This window comes from Aethalodelphis obliquidens, unplaced genomic scaffold, assembly GCF_003676395.1.
Source record: "Aethalodelphis obliquidens isolate GAN/ISIS:26980383/991018 unplaced genomic scaffold, ASM367639v1 scaffold57, whole genome shotgun sequence".
NCBI classification, from domain to species: Eukaryota; Metazoa; Chordata; class Mammalia; order Artiodactyla; family Delphinidae; genus Aethalodelphis; species Aethalodelphis obliquidens.
The window spans coordinates 8,016,226-8,035,414 of record NW_020838001.1 but is presented as its reverse complement, the minus strand read 5'-3'; the positions used below and the strand labels follow the sequence as shown (position 1 = coordinate 8,035,414).

General features: G+C 45.3%; 1 protein-coding gene across 1 annotated transcript in view; it reads right to left on the bottom strand.

Moving 5' to 3' along the window:
• BCAS1 (brain enriched myelin associated protein 1) overlaps nucleotides 1–13,958 on the bottom strand; it is a 106,951-nt gene extending 92,993 nt beyond the window's left edge. The window contains exons 1-2 of the mRNA XM_027086956.1: nucleotides 13,815–13,958; nucleotides 2,480–2,556 (exon numbers count right to left, since the gene is read on the bottom strand). Coding sequence (XP_026942757.1) covers nucleotides 2,480–2,551 — 72 coding nt within the window. The 5' untranslated portion in view covers nucleotides 2,552–2,556; nucleotides 13,815–13,958. The remainder of the gene's footprint in view (nucleotides 1–2,479; nucleotides 2,557–13,814) is intronic.
• Between the last annotated feature and the right edge of the window lie 5,231 nt (nucleotides 13,959–19,189).

The window sequence follows — 19,189 nt, the reverse complement described above, 5'->3', positions numbered from 1 at the left end:
TGTGGCAGTATTAGCCGAGTCTTTGGGGAAAGTCAGAAAAACTCAAGGCCACAAGGGTGCCTCACAAAATTCAAGTCTGCATTTCTAGGAACTACCCCGTTTTCTATCACGCCTCAGAGAAACTCTATAACCCGCTGCAAGGACTGGACTCCTGTGTTGATAAGAGCTTTGAATGGTCTCTACCTCCTTTCAATGAGTCCCACAAGCACAAGCAGGACAGACACCCTCGTACAGATGGGACACACAGGCAAACTGGGGTGCTGGTCTGACCAGGGAGGGGACAAGAACTTGACATGCTGTGAGGTTAACCACACTCCAGGGTCCTGCACACAAGCACAGGCGTCTCTCGTCAAATACAGGAAGTTCGTTGTTGCTATTTTTCTGCTCTGTGTCCACTCCTTCCCCTGCACTGTTACAACCCCCTTCCGATTTTAGACCACTGCCCTGAATTTTTTTCTCTTCTGTTATTTACTGTAGACATTTAAAAAGATTATACATATATATGTATGCACAGATGTACATATATATACACACGCACATATACACATACTCTCACATGGAAAGGAAAAAAGGTTGCAAAAAAGAATGTATGTTATATAATGTCATTTTAGTAATAAAATAAATTATACCTCTAATAGTTGGCATTAACTGAATATTGATTATATGCTAAGTACTTTGCATATCGTGTCTTATTTTGCCAATACTATTAGTAGTATAATATATGTTAATAAGTGAAGAGAGAAAAAAACCTAAAAGACTAAATACTCACCTCCTGATGATGGGAAACTACTGGGGAGATGTGAAAGATGTTTCTTTTCTTTATATTTTTGTAACAGTTTTGCTTAAAAGAAACCTGTGTTGGGAGTTCCCTGGCAGTCCAGTGGTTAGGACTCGGTGCTTTCACTGCCAGGGCCCAGGTTCAATCCCTGGTCGGGGAATTAAGATCCCCCAAGCCACATGGTGTGGCCAAAAATAAATAAATAAAAATAAAAGAAGCCTGTGTTCCTGAATTTATCATTAACCCCACCAAGAAATCATAAAATTGAAATATCAAACTCGAGATCATTTGGGTCTGAGGTCATAACAGGCATCCCTGGGGTAATACTTGGTGTGCAAATTGATTTACTTGGCTCACAGAAGTTTTGTTTGTTTTTTTTTTTTTAAGTATTTTGGAATCAGTTGCCAATATTTAAAAAATCAGGAGGTTGCATTAACACCATTTTCCAGCTTCACATGAAAAATAAGTCTCTGGGAACGTGTTAAGGGTGAAGTTGGTCAGAACCAACTGTCTGCAAATGGGCTTCACCCTCCCGCTTTGCTCATTTTTGTCACTGCCTGGTCCTGGAGGCCAGAGGCTCCCAGACTCGGAATCATTTGGGGATCTTGGGAAACTACTGATGGCAGGGCCCCTACCCAGAGGTTGTGTTTTAGTTGGTCTCAGGTGGTGCTGGGCATCGGGCGTTTTCACCATTTCCCAGGGATTCTAATACGTGGTCAGGTGTGAGAACCTTCTCTGACTGCAGCCTTCTGTTCTGAGCAGGAATTCCCTCTATGCTGTGATCAATATCAGTTCGTAGGTATTACCTCCTCCTCCAATGATCTCCATGTCTAACTGGGCTCTAGATCTTAAACTGAGTTGATTGCAGAAGCACTGGTGGTGGACATTTAGCTTCTCTGCTGCCTGCTTGTAGATCTAAGGTCTAAGGAGAAGCATTTGGGTGTCCCTGGCCTCAGCCCTCCAGAGCAATCTTCTAAAGGAGGGATTCACAAACAAGAAGTTCTACACGTCGGCTGAACACGCAACAGCTGAGGAGCCTTGAAAATCCAGGTGCCGCCCTGGTTCCCACACACAGATTCTGATTTCATTGGTCTAGGGTACAATTCCAGCCTCACGATTTATGTTTAAGTTTCCCAGATGATTCTAATGTCCAGCCACGGCTGCAAACTGCTGATCAAAAACTGGGTTTCTCATCCTCAGCACTGCTGATACTTCGGGCTGGATCATTCTCTGCTGTGGGGCCGTCCTGTGCATTGCAGGGTGTCTAGTAGCATCCCTGGCTCTACCCACTAGATGCCAGTAGCACTACCCGAGTTGTGACAACCAAGAAACATCTCCAAACACTGCCAAGTGTCCCCTGGTGGGGAGGCAAAATCACCCACAGCTGAGAACCCCTGGTCTAAACCCACCTGGGAACAGAGATCAGATTGGCCCCAGGGGAACCAATCACCATGGAGACAGGTTTCATAGGCTCCCAGCCCTGCAATTTCTGACTCAGCAGGCCTTGAGCGGGGCCTAAGGGCCTGCACTCTTAACAAGCTCCTTGATGGGTTCTGGAGGTTTGAATACAACCGAACAACCCCTGGGAAAAGCAGCATCAACCACGCCTCTGTGATGAGCCCTGGGCAGGCTGTTTATTCTGCCGTTACCCCCGACTCTCCCAACTAGTAGCTAATGACCCAGTGACCATAACTACACCACCTTGTGAGTGTCCGCTTCCGAGTCGTTCTCTTGGTCCTCGACTCTTTGGGGGACACTCATTTGGTTACCCATTGTTCCTGCAACAGAGAAAAAGAGAGACACAGAGAAAAATGAAAACCCAAGACCAGCAGAAGTCTCACTCCTGCCTATAAAACTAAGGTGCAGAGACTGCCAAGGTATTGTGGGTATATTATCACAAGCCCCAGGTAGACCAATTGCTTGTGTTTATTTTGGGGAATGAGGGGAGATTTTGGGCTCATAAATTCAACAGAATTAAAGTCAAATGCAGCCCCAGTTTTCAATTACATTTCATTGCTGGGAGAATATTATCATCTCAAAAAGGATATTCCGCGTAGATAACATTTTCTTCTTTCTTAGCCAGTCACAACTATTATATCAAGAAGATTTTAGAATGGGGACAGTTAAAATAATACTTATAATTTGTAGTATTCTCTGATCCTCAAACTAAATTTAGTCCCGTTAAAACCTCTCATAGGACTGGCATTTTTTTTCATAGCATTTAGCACTACGTGTAATTGTGTGTTTATCTGGCTACATTTTCATTCATTTATTGATTCAACAAATATATAGTGAGTGCCAGCTCTGTACCTTACGCTGTGACACACACTAGAGTTACAGCTGTGAATTAAATGGATGAGGCCCCGGACTTCATGGAGCTGAAATCTGTTGGGTGGACAGACAATAAACAAATAGACAATAAATCCACAAATCAGGCCGTTTTCGATAGTTCAAGGCAGCATGGTGCAGTGGTTATGAGCACAGACCGGGAACAAGACAACCTGGGCTTGAACCCTCTCCCTGCCCCTCACTGCTGTGTGTCCTTGGATGAGTTGATTAGCCTCTCTGTGCCTTACAGGACTGCTACAAGGACACAATGAGTTAATGCTTGTAAAGCAGTTAGAATAATGTGTGGCTCTTAAGAAGCAATATATATGTTAATGTGTTATCAAAACACATAGGATTCAGTGCTATGAATAAAAACGAAATTTGTAACGTAACAAGAGGGGGGCCACAGCAGAGGGCAAGAGGTGGCAGCACTGAATAGGATGGTTCTGGAATGAAGTAACAATTGATCTAGATTTGGAGGGCAAAACAGAGCTTTTAACTTCTGTCTGCCTTCCCCAATAAACTGTAAGCACCACGAAGGCAGGGACTGTCTGTCTTTACCCACTGTTGTATCTCCTATTCTCAGCACTGCATTTGCATTGATCAGGTGCTAAATTATTACTTATTAGTTGAGTGGAGGGAATAATCATTCATCACAACCCCTCACCCGGCAGGGAGGCGCTGAACTAGACACTTACCCACATTATCACTAAACCTCTCAAAAGCCTTGTTAGAACAATAATGGTAATAGTTAACGATAATTTAGCATGTTCTCAGTTCCAAGCACTGTTTTCCAAGAGCGTTTCCTGTACCGTCTCATGTAGCCCTACACACCCGTGTGAAAGAGGTGTTGCCATCGTGTCCCTCTAGCTGAGAGGAAGCTGAGTCACAAGGAGGTAAATTACTTTCCAAAGGTCAGCCTGTTAAAGATGGCAGAGACTTTGTAAAACAATTATACTCCAATAAAGATGAAAAAAAAAAAGATGGCAGAGACTAGATTCAAACACCGGCTGCCTGTGCTCCCAACCACTGGAATGTTCCACATATTACTTTACAAGGGGAGGTAATAATATGTCCCACATATTATTACCTCCCCTTGTAAAGGAGGGAATTGAGTCTCCCAAACTCACCCAGGACACATCCAGAAAATGGCCGAGTGAGGATTTGACCCAGAGTATGTCTGGTTCCAGAAGTGGGACTCTTTCAGCCACTCCAAGCTTCCTTACTACCTAAAAGCTTTTCCACGCACACGAACGATTCCAGCATAGCGTGCGTCTCCAAAGACCTGGCTGCTGGCTCATCTGCCCTGATGGCTCCCAGAATAACAGCCAGGGCTTTTGCTTTCTGGCTGAAAGCAGCCAGTGCATCTCCAAGGATTCCCATGGGCCTCTGGCCCATGGTATGAGTTTTTATGCCCTGGTAATAGACTCAAGTAATCAGAAATTGGGGAGGCCAGAAAAGGGCTTTCTTGGGGGAACCTGGTAGAATCTGGGGATTATATATGTTTACTAACTACAACATGTAATCAGGCTGAGCAGTGCTAAAACATACAGGACACTAGTTATGTTGCAATATTTTCTATTTATAAAATCCGAGATATACATACTTACAATAGGCCATCACTTCATCTATAAATGGGACTTTATGAATATAATATTGAATATTCAAGGCCAGGGTCAGGAAATGACAGCTGGGGGACAAATCCAGCCTGCCGCCTGTTTTAGTATGGCCAGTGAGCTAAGAATGGGTTTTACATTTATAAGTGGTTGGAGAAAAAATCAGAAGAATCATAGATTGTGACACATTAAAATTATATGAAATTCAAATTTTGGTATCCATAAATAAAATTTTATTGGAAGACGTCCATGCCCATTCATTTATGTATTATCTACGTACGTCTGCTTTCACGTACTGAGGCAGAGTTGAGTAGTTGCAACAGAGACCATATGGCCTGCAAAGCTTAAGATATTTACTGTCTGGCCCTTTCTACAAAGTTTATCACTTCTGCTCAAGATCACCCTGGGTCACATATATACCCATTTTGCAAATAAGGAGATTGAAGCAGCTGGGAAGTTAAGTGTTGCCCAAATTGAGACTGACCAGGATTTGAACCCACTGTGTATAAAAATAATGACAACAACACTCTAACCATAGTAATGATAAGATAGTAATAATAATAACAACAAATTTGGTGAGTGCTTACGATGTGCTGAGAAACTGTTCTAAGAGCTTTACTTGCTGTAAATGAATTCATTCCTTATAGCAAATCAACAAGGCAGTGGCATCATCATTCCAGTTTTACAGATGAGAAAACTGAGCTTTGTAGGTTAAATTCCTCGACCAAGGCCACTTGCAAAAATGGACACACACTAGATGACATCTCCATCATCCAGGTTTTATAAAATTAAAAATTATTTACCAAAAGATTTACAAACTTTCAAAGTTCCTGTTATTCAATCTAAATTTAGTCCAATTTGGGGGCTACCTTCAATAAAAATATTTGAGGTTATGAAAAAATCTTTGGACTGGGAGAGATGTCATGTGTGCAAGCAGGAGAGAAATTTTTTCAACCCACAGAGTTCGGGTTCGAGTTCGGGTTCCATTACCCCAATCACTGCACTTTTAAGGAGCCTCTTGGCAGATTCAAGGCCAAATGGACTCAGAAAAGGAAAATCCATTTGCACGTCTTTTGCGGGGACAACTTGGACTCAGATAACATTGCTTTCCACCAGCAGTTACAACATATGTGTTGTGAAATTGCTCCTGCCCTTCCTTCAAATTCTGCGAGGAGCCTGATTTCCACGAGACAAAAACAGTTACTGCCACCTATTGGTCAATGTCAGTATCGGCAGAAATGAACATATTCAGCCTCCAGGGCAAGGTCAAAATGTCTGGGGAGGTCAAAGGAAACGGTTTTACATTTAGCACTTAAACCTTCCGATAAAAGTTGGCAAGACGGTGGCAAGTCCTCTAGCCCCAAAGATAGTACAACTAATAAGACAATAATGATGATCACATCTGCCTTATGACGTGCCAACCCAGTGCTAAGAATTCTAAGCGGAGAGCACTGCAGCAGGATAAAAATGTGGGCTCTGGAGAGAAACCACCAAGTTGAGAATCCCTGCTCAGCTACATACTGAAGGAGTGACCCTGAGCCAGTGACTGAGCCTCACTGGGCCTCAGTTTCCTCTTCTGTAAAATGGGGATAATAAGGGCACACACTTAAGAGTTTCATGGGAGTTAAGGCGTTAATACGTGGAAGGTGCCCCGAACAGGGTCTGGCACGCAGTGAGTACCCTGAAGGTGTTCTTCAGGATTAGAAGTATCACCATGATCATCACTGAGATTTTCAGTCATTTTCCCCCAGTTGTCTGATATGATCAACTAAAGAACTTTGTAGCACTTCTGATTCCCATGATCGTCTCACCAAAAAGTCAGGTTGGGGCCCTGGATCTGTAATTTTAGCAAATGCACACAGGTGATTCTCACGATCAGGCACATAAGGGGAAACACCGTGATGGGGACCATCAACCAGGTTGTCCCGGGAATGAGGGCATTCTGGGATGCAGGACTTTCCTGTTAAAGCTAGGAAAGTCCTGAGCAAACCAGGATAAGCTGATCACCCTGGAAGCCAGGTCGGGGACTCTGTGAGGCAAGGGCCCTTTTTATCCCCATTTAGCAGACGGTAAAACCGAGGCTCCAGGTGGTCCAGATGACAATTCCTGTCTGTGATGAAGTTTCCTCCAGTCTCCAACAAAGGAGAAACATAAATTAGATGACAAGTTTTTTCATCAAGAAAAACATATTCTTTGAAAGAGCTAGGTTTTATTTTGGAAAAAAAAAAAAAAGTTTGAAGGTGATGTCAAAATGCCCCTTCTTTGATGAACTGATGGTGTGAGTTGTTTTGTTCTTATGACCTTATCTCACATTAAACACAAGCCTCCATATGGCAGAGGGGTTTGTTTTTGAAATTGGACTCATGTTTGAGGGCCCAGCATTTGGAGAACATGGGGTAAGTCTTTGGATGGGGCTCATTCAGATGAGAAAGTCCCTTTCCTTCTCCGCTTCCCGACTGTGTCCTTGAGGCCAGTCTTCAAACTGGGTTACACATTAGAATCACCGTTGGAGATTTAAATGCCCGGGCCCGGGCCCCAGCCAGACCCATTCCATGAGACTCCCCGGGGTGGGGCCCCGGCATCGGAATATTTTCAAGATCTCTGGGTGACTTCCATGAGAGCTGAGGCCAAGAGGTGCTGTTTTGGATATTTTGGGGAAGTGAGCATCCCCCAGGCCAGGGACCCTTCCAGAGGCCGACTACCCTGGTACCCAGAACCAGGCTCGAGATTCTCATCTGGAGAAAGGGCATTGGCTTTCAGGTCCCACAAATCACAATCAGCCTGGGCATTTGAAAACATTCACAACCCTTTCAAAGCACTTCTTTTTTTTTTTTATTGGCTGCACCGCCCATGTGGCATGTGGGATCTTAGTTCCCCGACCAGGGATGGAACCTGCACCCCCTGCAATGGAAGCATGGAGTCTTAACCACTGGACCACCAGGGAAGTCCCGCACTCCTTTTTGAGCCCTCTGTTTTGTTAGCCCGAAAATCAAAAGAAACCTCCTGGGTCTCCGGCTTTCCTTCCCTGAGAATAGGGGTGCAGGGCACACTTGCTCCTGGACAGCCTCACCTCCTGATTGGTTGTTGAGAAGTGAGGGGCACGTGCCCCGCGGGAGGAGGGTAGAAGGGCAGCCTGAGCGGGGAGCCATCACTCTCCTCCGTTTCTGGGCACCCCCTCTTCCCCCTCATGAAAAAGAGCTCTGGAGTGACACATGCCTCTGTAAACCCCACGATTGTGAGGCTCTGGGCCAAGCACTGGGCCCTTTCAATGCATTTTTCTTGTGGAAAATGACAGTATTCGTAACGGTGACAACAATAAGCATGTTCTGAGTGTTTCCTATGTGCCGAGCACTTCTTCTTTTTTTTTTTTCGGTACGCGGGCCTCTCACTGCTGTGGCCTCTCCCGTTGCAGAGCACAGGCTCCGGACGCGCAGGCTCAGCGGCCATGGCTCACGGGCCCAGCTGCTCCGCGGCATGTGGGATCTTCCCGGACTGGGGCATGAACCCGTGTCCCCTGCATCGGCAGGCGGACTCTCAACCACTGCGCCACCAGGGAAGCCCCCGAGCACTTCTGATTTGTGTGTATTGACTTCCCTTGGCCCTTTTGCAACCGCTCTCTGGGTTAGATGCTATTTTCTCAATTTTCTTTTTTTTTAATTGAATGTAAGACTCTTTAAATTCTACAGTGCTTTACAATTTTCAAAAGTTTCACACACATGGTTTCATATAATCCCATAATAACCGTTTCCCCTTACCACTATATTGCCCCTCCCCCATTCCCTCTCCCTCTCCCTACAATCTGTTTGTTCTCTATCTCTGTGAGTCTGCTTGTTTTTTTGTTTTAGTCACTAGTTTGTTGTATTTTTTAGATTCCACTTATAAGTGATATCATACAGTATTTGTCTTTCTCTGTCTGATTTATTTCACTTAGCAAAATGTTCTCCAAGTCCATCCATGTTGCTATAAATGGCAAAATTTCATTCTTTTTTATGACTGAGTAGTATTCCATTGTATATAAATGTGTGTGTGTGTGTGTGTGTGTGTGTGTGTATCACAACTTCTTTATCTATTCATCTGTTGATGGACACTTAGGTTGCTTCCATGCCTTGGCAATTGTAAATAATGCTGCTATGAACATTGGAGGGCATGTATCTTTTTGAATTAACATTTTTGTCTTTTTCGATATTTTCTCATTTTTTTTGAGAAACTGAGGCACAGGAAGGTTGTGACACTTACCCAACAATCTTTATACATCACAGTAGTGTGTGGGAAAGGTTAAATGAGGTAGGCACGTAGCAGGCACAGAGCTAGTATATTAAATTATATAATGTCTGGTGCATTTGGTCCCACTTATCCAGGACTATATATTTACATTTTATATTTCAGATCTTGTCATATTTCTTGATGAGTTACATTATTATATTAAAATGTTCTCCTTAGGGGCTTCCCTGGTGGTGTAGTGGTTGAGAGTCCGCCTGCCAATGCAGGGGACACAGGTTCGTGCCCTGGTCTGGGAAGATCCCAGAGGCCGCGGAGCGGCTGGGTCCATGAGCCATGGCCGCTGAGCCTGCACGTCTGGAGCCTGTGCTCCACAACGGGAGAGGCCACAACAGTGAGAGGCCCGCGTACCACTGGAAAAAAAAAAAAAGTTCTCCTTAGAAATATGCTTCTGTTTCTCACAATGATTCAAGAGCAGTGTTTCTCAAACTGGGGGCCCCCCAAGGGACATTTGGAAATGTCTGGAGACATTTTTAATGGTCATGACTCAAGATGGGAGGCTGCTACTGGCATTCAGTGGGTAGAGACCAGAGACGCTGCTAAACATCCTACAATGCACAGGGCAGCACCACAACAGAGAGTGATCTGGCCCCAATGTCACTACGTGGAGGCTGAGCTGAAAAGAAAGCAGTTCATGCAGGGTTTAGCCCACTGGCTGGTGCACAGCAGTTGAGGAATAAAGATTAGCTATTATTATAAATGGTAAATAAAGTGTGCCATACTTTAGAAACAATAACACCTACTATTTCTACAGTGCCTTCTCTATGCTGGGTATTGCTCTGAATGCTTTTCTGTATTAACTCTCTGTATTAACTTTTCTGTATTAATTTTTGTTATGCTTTTCGTATTATATCCTCCTAAGAACTTCATGAGGCAGATATTCTTTCGGTCCCCATTTTACAGATACAGAACCTAAGCCCAGGGACCCTAAATTTCTTGCCTAAGATCATGCTATGAACTGAATTACATCCCCCTCCAGATTCACATGTGGAAACCCTAGCCCAATGTGACTGTATTTAGAGATAGATTAGAGGAAGTTATAAGCGTGGGGCCCTAATCCTCTACGATTAGCGTCCTCATAAGAGGAGACACCTAAGAGCTTGCTCTCTCTCTCCCACGTGAGGACACAGCAAGAGGGCAGAGGTGTGAGGACTGCAAGCCAGGAAGAAAACTTTCACCAAAATCAGAATTGGTTAGGATCTTGACCTTGGACTTCCCAGCCTCCAGAATTGTAAGAAAATAAATATGTGTTGTTTAAGCCACCCAGTCTATGGTATTTTTGTTATGCAGCCTGAGCTGACCAATACAGATGATCAGCTAGTAAGAAGAAACATCAGGACTTAACCCTTGGCAGCCTCGTTCCAGAGTTCAAACTCTTAACTTTCTTACCTTTACTGTCTCCTCTGCCATATAACTTATGCTATATTTTATTTATTAATACAACATAGAATATTAAATATTTATTGCATATGTGTTTTTGCAGTGAGAAATTAAAATCATAACTAGTCAAGGAATGTAGCCAGATCTAAAGTGAGGAATAAAAAATTGAGAAGTCATCAATAATCTTTGGAAAGATTTAGCCCGAGGGCTTGGCAGTAGTCAGATGAGAAAATGTTAGTTTTTACTATTTATTTCTCATATTAATGTTATGATCCCATTAGCTCTGTGGTCTGATCCACAAGTAAATTGGCCATTCTGGAAGTTTCCTTTGAATCCCTCATTTACTCCAGTGATTTGTGTTCATGTGGCTTCATTTAATTTAATCAATTAATTTTAAAGATTTTTAATTGAATAAATTTGATGTGTAACATTGTGTAAGTTTAAGGTGCAACACGTTACTTTGATACATTTATATATTGCAAGGTAACTGCCGATGTAGTGATATTTATCACATTACACAATTGTAAAGCAATATTATTTTCTATACTCATTATACTGTGTACTAGATCTCTATGGCTTATTTATGACTCGTTGCAAGTTTGTTCTCTTAGACACCTTCACTTTTATCCCCTCCTAGCCCTCCCACCACCGCCAGCATCTCCTCATTTTAGTTACAGCTTAACAGTATGCCGTCCTCCTGGGAACAGATCAAACACCAAATATGGTACAACCTGCCCTGCAGCTGCCTTACCAGCCGGCAGCTAAGTGACTGTTAAATGAAAGGAGGAGGTCCTCGAATGGTGGAATGGCGACAGAATTAGTCACCAAGTAAACAGAAACACCTTTGATCAATGCAATGCAATGCAGGCCAACTGTGGCCCTTCTCACCACCCATTGAAGGCGGTGTCAACATGGCCAGGCTGGCACACCAGCAGCAGCCCTCTGCCTCCCAACTCCAAAGGCAGGGTCAGGATGAGTAAAGAGAACAGACCTGCTCTGCCAGGTCCCATAGTTCTGCATCTCCCCATGGTCCCCAGCACCGTGCTGGGAACATGGGCTGCAGTGTGCAGTGGTGCAGGCTGCCACCTGAACGAGGGAGCACATGAGGACTGAAATCCATCCGTCTCTGTGCTCCCCAAGTCCTGTGCCCTGCGCCCTGCCATGGGCCCATGTGGGCCCAGGGGAAGGGGCTTCTTTATCAAAATGGCGCTGAGTGTTTTAGGAACGCTTCGTAACTGATGTCCTGCTATTGGAACACTCCATTGTGTTTGCATCCATCTACGCATTGTTGTTCCTAGAAGGGTCAGAGCTCAGTATCTTATTCTGAGCGTTGCATCAACCATTTTTAAGCTGATAAAGATAGCAGGTAACATTAACTGCAGGCTTACCATGAGCTGGGCAGGGCCAGGAGTAGGGTGGGACAGGAGAGGCATCCGGGTGCAAAATACAAGGAGGCTTCCCCCTCAAGGTTGGGTAGGTGCAGATGGGCACCTAAGAGTGAGTGCCTCCCTGAATTTTGCCTCCAAGGTGCCTGGGGCCAGGCACTTTATTTACATTGTCTCCATTTTCTCTTTCAGCAGCCCACATTATTCCCCCATTACACAGATAAAGAAACTGAGCCTTAGTGACGCAAGCCCTTCATCCCTAGAATATACGCTCCATGAGGGCAGGCACCTTGCTTTTCCTGCTTGCACAGAGCGAGCCCTCAGTTCACCTTTGCTGATTAAATGGATAAAGGAGAGTAAAGTAATCCTGATCAGAAAGAAAGCTCTGGAGAGGCAGAGCTAAGGTTGAACCTGGTTCCACGTGACTCAGGCACTCAGATCCTTAACCACGTCCAGGCCCAGGTCTGGGCAGCAAAAGAAGCTGCTGACATGGTGACACTCCACAAATGTTTAACCCGCCAGCAGCTCGGGCAGGCCTGTGGGAGCCGAGAGCAGCCCTCCCAGGTCTTTTCCAACCCTCTCCCTGTGCAACCCCATCACTGGGAACAAGCCAGGATGGGCTTTTCCAGGCCCATTACTCTCCTGAAGCACATGCCTTTTTCCTAAAAAGACAACCCTTCCCAAGTTTCAGAACCCTTTGGAAAAAACACCCACCATGATTTGGGACCCCTTAAATTGAAAACTACATTAGCACAGCCCTCTCTTGCCTTTTATTTAGGGAGAGAGGAAGGATCTATACACCCTAGGCATCTAAGGCAGTGCAATCGGCGCAGAGTGCCATGAGGATGGGGCCAGGTGCCCCCTGGTGTAAAATTTAAGGGGCACCAGAAAACTCAGCCATCAAGACAGACGATATATTTCACCACAATATTTAAAAAAACCAAAGTTAGTGCTGGGACTGATCCTATCTTTACTAAATATGTTGCTACTTTGTTCACAGTGGAGTTTTGGCATTGATCTTAAAATTTTAAACCATTGCCTTAAAATATAATTTATCTCGAAAACTGAGTTTTTTGGTGTCTCTTAAATTTTGCACCCAGGAGTGCCTCACTCCTCTCACTGAAGTTCTGGCCCTGATCGGATCCCAGTTTCACAACTTCCTTTCTGTGAGCTCTAGAAGGAGTTCCTACCCACGCCCTCCTCCAACCTCATTTTCCTAATTATCAGACGGCGATGATGATATAACAACAACAAAAATACCAGCTAACGTGTCAAGCGCACAGGTGTTCCCATGCGTTGGTCTCCTCAGCTCTCATGGCTGTCACTTTGATCTCGGTACTATGATAATGCCCATTTTATAGTTGAGGAAACTGAAGCCCAGAGAGTGAAGTCACCCGCCCCAGAGCAACCAGGCAGCCCAAGGTGGGACTGAGACTGGTCCCACCCTCTCGTCACCATGACTCTTCAAAGCAGGAAAACTTCTGAGGGCAATGCAAATTTCTGCAGTTGTGCTGCTGGGATTTGAATCAGCACCTACCTCAAGGGGCAGTCTTGAATGTTAACTAGGACAATTTATGTGAACAGCAGGATTCACAAAAGGCACTCGGGGAGTCCTTCTCCCTGTCTCCTTTACTTCCTTAGACAATGGCCCTAGACACAGACTCAAAGTTGGCTTTACTATGGGGGATTCTTGTCCTGATGGTGGTCCCCAAATCACACAGAATACCCTTCCACCTGCTGACTTTCCCCCAAGTTTTACACTTGAAATGACGCTCCACTGTTCCATGCAAATAGGAGCTGTTTCTGTTGCTTTGAACTTGACACTGCCCACATTGCCATTTAATCTTTGTATCCTTTCAGGTAAGGCTATCTTTGGGTCCATTTCACAGATGGTGAAACTGAGGCTCTCACATACCCAACGCCACGCAGTGACTCAGCGGCAGAGCCGGGGTCAAGCGCAACCCTCTCTGACCCCTGGCTTCTACATTTCACTGCCTGCCACAAACAACAAACCCTCCAGTCACGCTTAAAGGATCTGGAAGCAATTACCTGCTGAGCCCCTGGTGGGAGTGTCTTCTGTCCTCTGGTGTCACCTGGAGCTGCTTTTACTTGGAGCGCTGTGTCTCCAGCTGGTGCTGCCCAGTGCCAGGCTGTCAACTGAGCCCGGCGGCTCCCTGCCCTTTGCTTCCTCGTCCGCAGCCTGCTGGCTGAATACACAGAGCAGGGCAAACACAAGTCTGGGTGGAGCCCTCCTCTCCCCGACTGCCCTATAGAAGCAGGTTCTCTTCCTGGATTCAGGGGCTGTCCTCACCTCTCCAATAAAACCCGAGTACCTGATTTCTTTTGTGCTAATGCCTCCCTGGCACCACAAGCATCCTGTCTGGTTGCCCTCACCGGCCGCAGCTGCTCGGGTTGACCTGGGTAGCTAATTCCCCTCCCCGGTAACCACGGGTCATGGGCAGAGCAGGGAAAACACGTTCTGTAAGGTTTTACCGTTCTGTCTGCCTTTCACCTTCACTCTTTCTGGAACACCCCCTCCGCCACCACCTAACCACCTAATCGGGAGGAAATAACATCTCACCTACTGCACCGCCCCCAGTCACATAAACATCACTCCCAAAGGGCTTTGGATACTGGAAGGCAGGTAACCTAAGGGTGGCTTATTGCTCTGGAGACAGAGCACGGCATTGGAAAAGGCATTCTTTTTCTCTGCAGGCCAGAAATTCCAGACAGGCTATTTATTTTATTTAATTCCAGCAAGGATATTTACTAAGGTGTCTTAGAAAGACATATGCAAGGCAGTATGAGAGCATAAATAAAAAGATAACAAAAGAAGATAGAAAAATAAGAGTGCGTACAGCAAATGGGACCAGCACCACATATAAATCTGCATGTGGATTTACAAACTTGCTATGAAGGCTTCACAGATGTGGCTTTGAGCCTCCTGATAGCCATTGCAAAAAGGGAAACATGATAAGTTATATTATTCAGTGTTCTTGAAAACATTCAGGAGAAATACAAACTAGTAATTATTGTGGCTTTATTCATTAATATGCACATCCAAGCACCCACCATGAATACTTGTTGAGCACTGGGCTATATATAGGCCTGCATTTAGAGTGGTGAGGAAAAGAGGCCCTGTCCCCACCCTGCCCGGGCTCATTATAATTAAACACAGAGTCCTACAAATAGAGTCACAGAGTAGGATCCTCATTATGAAACAAAAGCCGAGGCTGCTAAGAGAGAGAAACAGGGAGAGCTGGAGAAGGCCCCTTTCAGAAAGCCACATTTAAGGGACAAAAATACTATTGAAATAAAAACTGAATTCACAGCTGGATGCACCATAATTAGGTCTATAACCTCAAGTTCAGCTCAGCACTGTACCTTTAAATCTGGAATGTAATAAACCCAATTGCTAAGCAGCTGTCAGGCGCGCACACAGTGCGGACACAAGCACAGAGGCAGGCTGGCCTTGGGGGTCAAGGGCCTGGGCTCCCGGACCCTGGGTTCACACGTCACCAGCTGCTGAGTGGAACAAGCAGCTTGCCCTCCGCCCCCCTCAGTCTCTGCCACCCCTCTTGGCTGCCAGTGCCTTGGAGCTGATTTGGTGCTGGTTTTTGTATCCCGACTCTCAGCACCCTGCAGAACGGGGTGACCACCTCCCCGCCGTCGAAGAGGTGCTGGGCAAGCACTTCCTGATGGGACCGCCCCCCCCCATCATTACTTATGACAATAAGTGCCCCATGGATGGCATTCTACTCTTTGCAAAGCATTTCACATCCACCCATCTCAGTTACGTCCACGCCATGATTAGGAGTTTGGCATCTGTTTTACGGGAGAATTAATTATATGAGGTTTAGGGCCGTGAGTGACTCGGGCCACGAAGGAACATCAGGCAGGACACTTGGCATTGTGGCTGGTGTATCTTAGAATCTCCTCGAGTGTTACTGAGTAGTGGTAATGTGGGCAGGGCTGGCTACATGATGTGCAGGACCCAGTGCAAGAGGAAAATGTTGAGCCCCTCGCTCTAAAAGCAGGAAATAGTACTGGTAGACATCCTGAGATAGAAAGCGCTTTCCCTTCTTCCACTGTCTCTCGCTACGTGTTATGTATTTTATTTGCTATTCTAAGTCACTCTAAGGAAAGAAAAATTTAAAAAGTTATTAGCGTGAGTTTTACCATTCATACTCTATTGTGCAATATCGGTTTTAAATGCAGTGAACTCCTGTGCAGAATCTCCCACATCACACACTCGTATTTCCTTTTTTTACTAAAGCAGAGTAAAAGCCACACAAACTGACTCCGCTGTTTTGATTTTGCTTCTAGACACGCATGCATTCTACCAACACCGTGTACCTTCAGTTTATGGAGGAGTAAGGAAGGGTGGAAAGGAAAAGAAGCTACTGGTTGCTCCATCCTTCCTTTTCTAAGTCATCATTTTTGCACATTGGCAGCGAGGTAACCTGAGTAACAACTCATGCAATAGGGTTCTTCTGTTGTTCATACTTCTTAGACTGCATCGCCTTCTGTCTGCATTCGAGACAATCTCTGATTTGAATGGAAACTGTGGCTTCTCAGGGCTGCCAGCGCCCCTACAAACTCGGCTGTAGCTACAACACACTGTACTTTATACTCACCTTGAGGCTTGCTAGACACCCACCCATCACGGTCCCCTGGGATTCTCTTCCTGTGGGGCACCATGAATGCTATCTGTGAACAGGCAGCAACAGGCAGCAGGCGTGTGTGCCGTGCTTCCTCTGCTCACGTACCTGCCGCCTTTTCCATCAGATGTTTTTTAAAGATTCTATTGTTTTAGGTTCACAGCAAAATTGAGAGGAAGGTATGGGGATTCCCCATATGCCACCTGCTTCCACACATGCAGGGCTCCCCCTCTATCAGCATCCCACACCAGAGTGATACATTTGTTTCATTCACTGAACCTACACTGACACTTCATAATTACCCCCAATCCATAGTTTTGATTACAGTTCACTCTTGATGTTATACATTCTATGGGTTTGGACAAATGTACAATGATGTGTATCCGCCATTGTAGTATCATACAGACTAATGCCCTGTCCAAAAGATCTTCTGTGATCTGCCTATTCATCCTTCCTTCCCCCTAACCCTGGAAACCATTAATCTTTTTAATGTCGCCATAGTTTTCCTTTTTCCAGGATGTCATATAGTTGGGATCATACAGTTTATAGCCTTTTCAGATGGGCTTCTTTCACTTAGAAATATGTATTTAAGTTTCTTCCATGTCTTTTCATGGCTTGCTAGCTCATTTCTTTTTAGCGCTGGATAATATTCCATTGTCTGGATATACAAGTTTATTTATCCATTCACCTTCTGAAGGACATCTTGGTGACTTCCAAGTTTTGGCAATTGTGGATAAAGCTGCTATAAACATCTATGTGCAGGTATTTGTGTGAACACAAGTTTTCCATTCCTTTGGGTAAATGCCAAGGAGTATGATTGTTGGATCACATGGTACGAGCATGTTTACTTTCATAAGAAACTGACAAACTGTCTTCCGAACTGGTCACAACATTTTGCATTCCCACGAGCGATCTAAGAGAGTTCCTGTTGCTCTACATCCTCATCAGCATTTTTATTTATTTATTTATCTTGGCTGCGTTGGGTCTTCGTTGCTGCATGCGGGCTTTCTCTAGTTGCGGCGAGCAGGGGCTACTCTTTGTTGCTGAGCGCAGGTTTCTCACTGCGGTGGCTTCTCTTGTTGCAGAGCACGGGCTCTAGGTGCATGGGTTTCAGAAGTTGTGGCGTGTGTGTTCAGTATTTGTGGCTCACAGGCTCCAGAGAGCAGGCTCAGTAGTTGTAGAGCACGGGCTTAGCTGCTCAGCGGCATGTGGGATCTTCCCAGACCAGGGCTCGAACCCGTGTCCCCTGCATTGGCAGGTGGATTCTTAACCACTGTGCCACCAGGGAAGGGAAGTCCGCTCACTAGCGTCTGATGTTGTCAGTGTTCTGGTCTGACCATTCTAATAGGTTGTCCCATCCAATTTTGCTTCCACAACACGAGTTCAAATATAAAATTGTTAATAATTTCAAGACGGTGACCACAGAGTGTTAAACCAAGCTCAGGGCACTGGCTGGAGGTAGCAGTGAGTTGACAGACTTCTTGGTGGAAGAATTCACTTCTGACCGTCCACATGGCAGGAGTTGCTCCTGGCCAGGCATATTTTAGGTGGTGTTCATCATCACTTCTCATGACCTGGTTCTCCTCTTAATCTTTCTTTACCATCTCCACCCCTCTTCAAATATTACAAACTCATGAAGTTGTCAGCTCCTGTTATCAAACTGCTTTCCTGGAATCTGGACTGGAGCTGGTCCCTCTGCTGAAGATTCATCGGAAATCGGAAATCTGAAGTCTCCCTGGCAACTTTTCCAGGCCTCCTCCGGCCAGCACTGCAGACACTCCTCCTTTCTACCTGCAGGCCTCTCACTCATTCTGAGCTGATTTCAGCCGTGTTTTTGATCACTGACCCAGAGGGGGGAATGACCCAGACATCACAGTGTGGTCATGCATGCCCATCCTGCTTTGGCTGAGACACTAAATCTAATACATGTGTCCACTCTTCACTTGGCATTCTTCAGATCACTTTCTTGTACATTACCTGATGTGCTCCTTAGTAAAATCATATGACATAAGAGGTATCTACTTGGGTAAGGAGGAAACAGAGGTTCTGAGAAGACAAATGTCTTGCTCCAAATTGAACTACAGACTGACACTGGAGTCAGTTAAAGGCTAAATCCAGGGCCCAGCCTTGATTAGAAACCCAGGCTCTGGAGCCATGCAGTCTAAAAAAGAATCCTGGCTTCGGGAGCTGATTGGCTGTGTGACCTTGAGAAGGTAGATTGCCCTTTCTGTGCTTCAGTTTTATCGTCTGCTAAATGGGGGTATTGGCAGCAGCACCCTGACTTGTGGGAATCAAATGAGATAATTTGATTATTTCAAATGAGAAAATACTTCACATACTGCCTGGCACAAAGTATGGTTCGGAAGGGTTTGGAAAGAAAGGGATGACATTAGCTTCTATATGACAGCACTGATGAGAAGGGAGATCTTGACCTCATGGATCCTAGTCTAGACTTGGGAGCTAGATTTTGAGCATGGACGGGGTAAGGGAGTTCACACAGTCTAACCCATCTGATTCTGCAGACCAGCCTCCAACACCAGCTTTGCAGTGGTCTCCGCACCCACATGCTTATTCAGAGTCTACAGGGACATAAAGGCCGTAGGAGGACCCGCACAGCTACGGAGAGGCTGCCGAGAAGGAGCACAATCTACACGGACTGGCATGGAAATTAAACACCATGTTAGATTCCCACAATTTTAGTCATTTGTTTCTTTCTTCTAATCGTTAGAATTAATGGCTTCCCTGCTAACCCCTGTTCTTGAG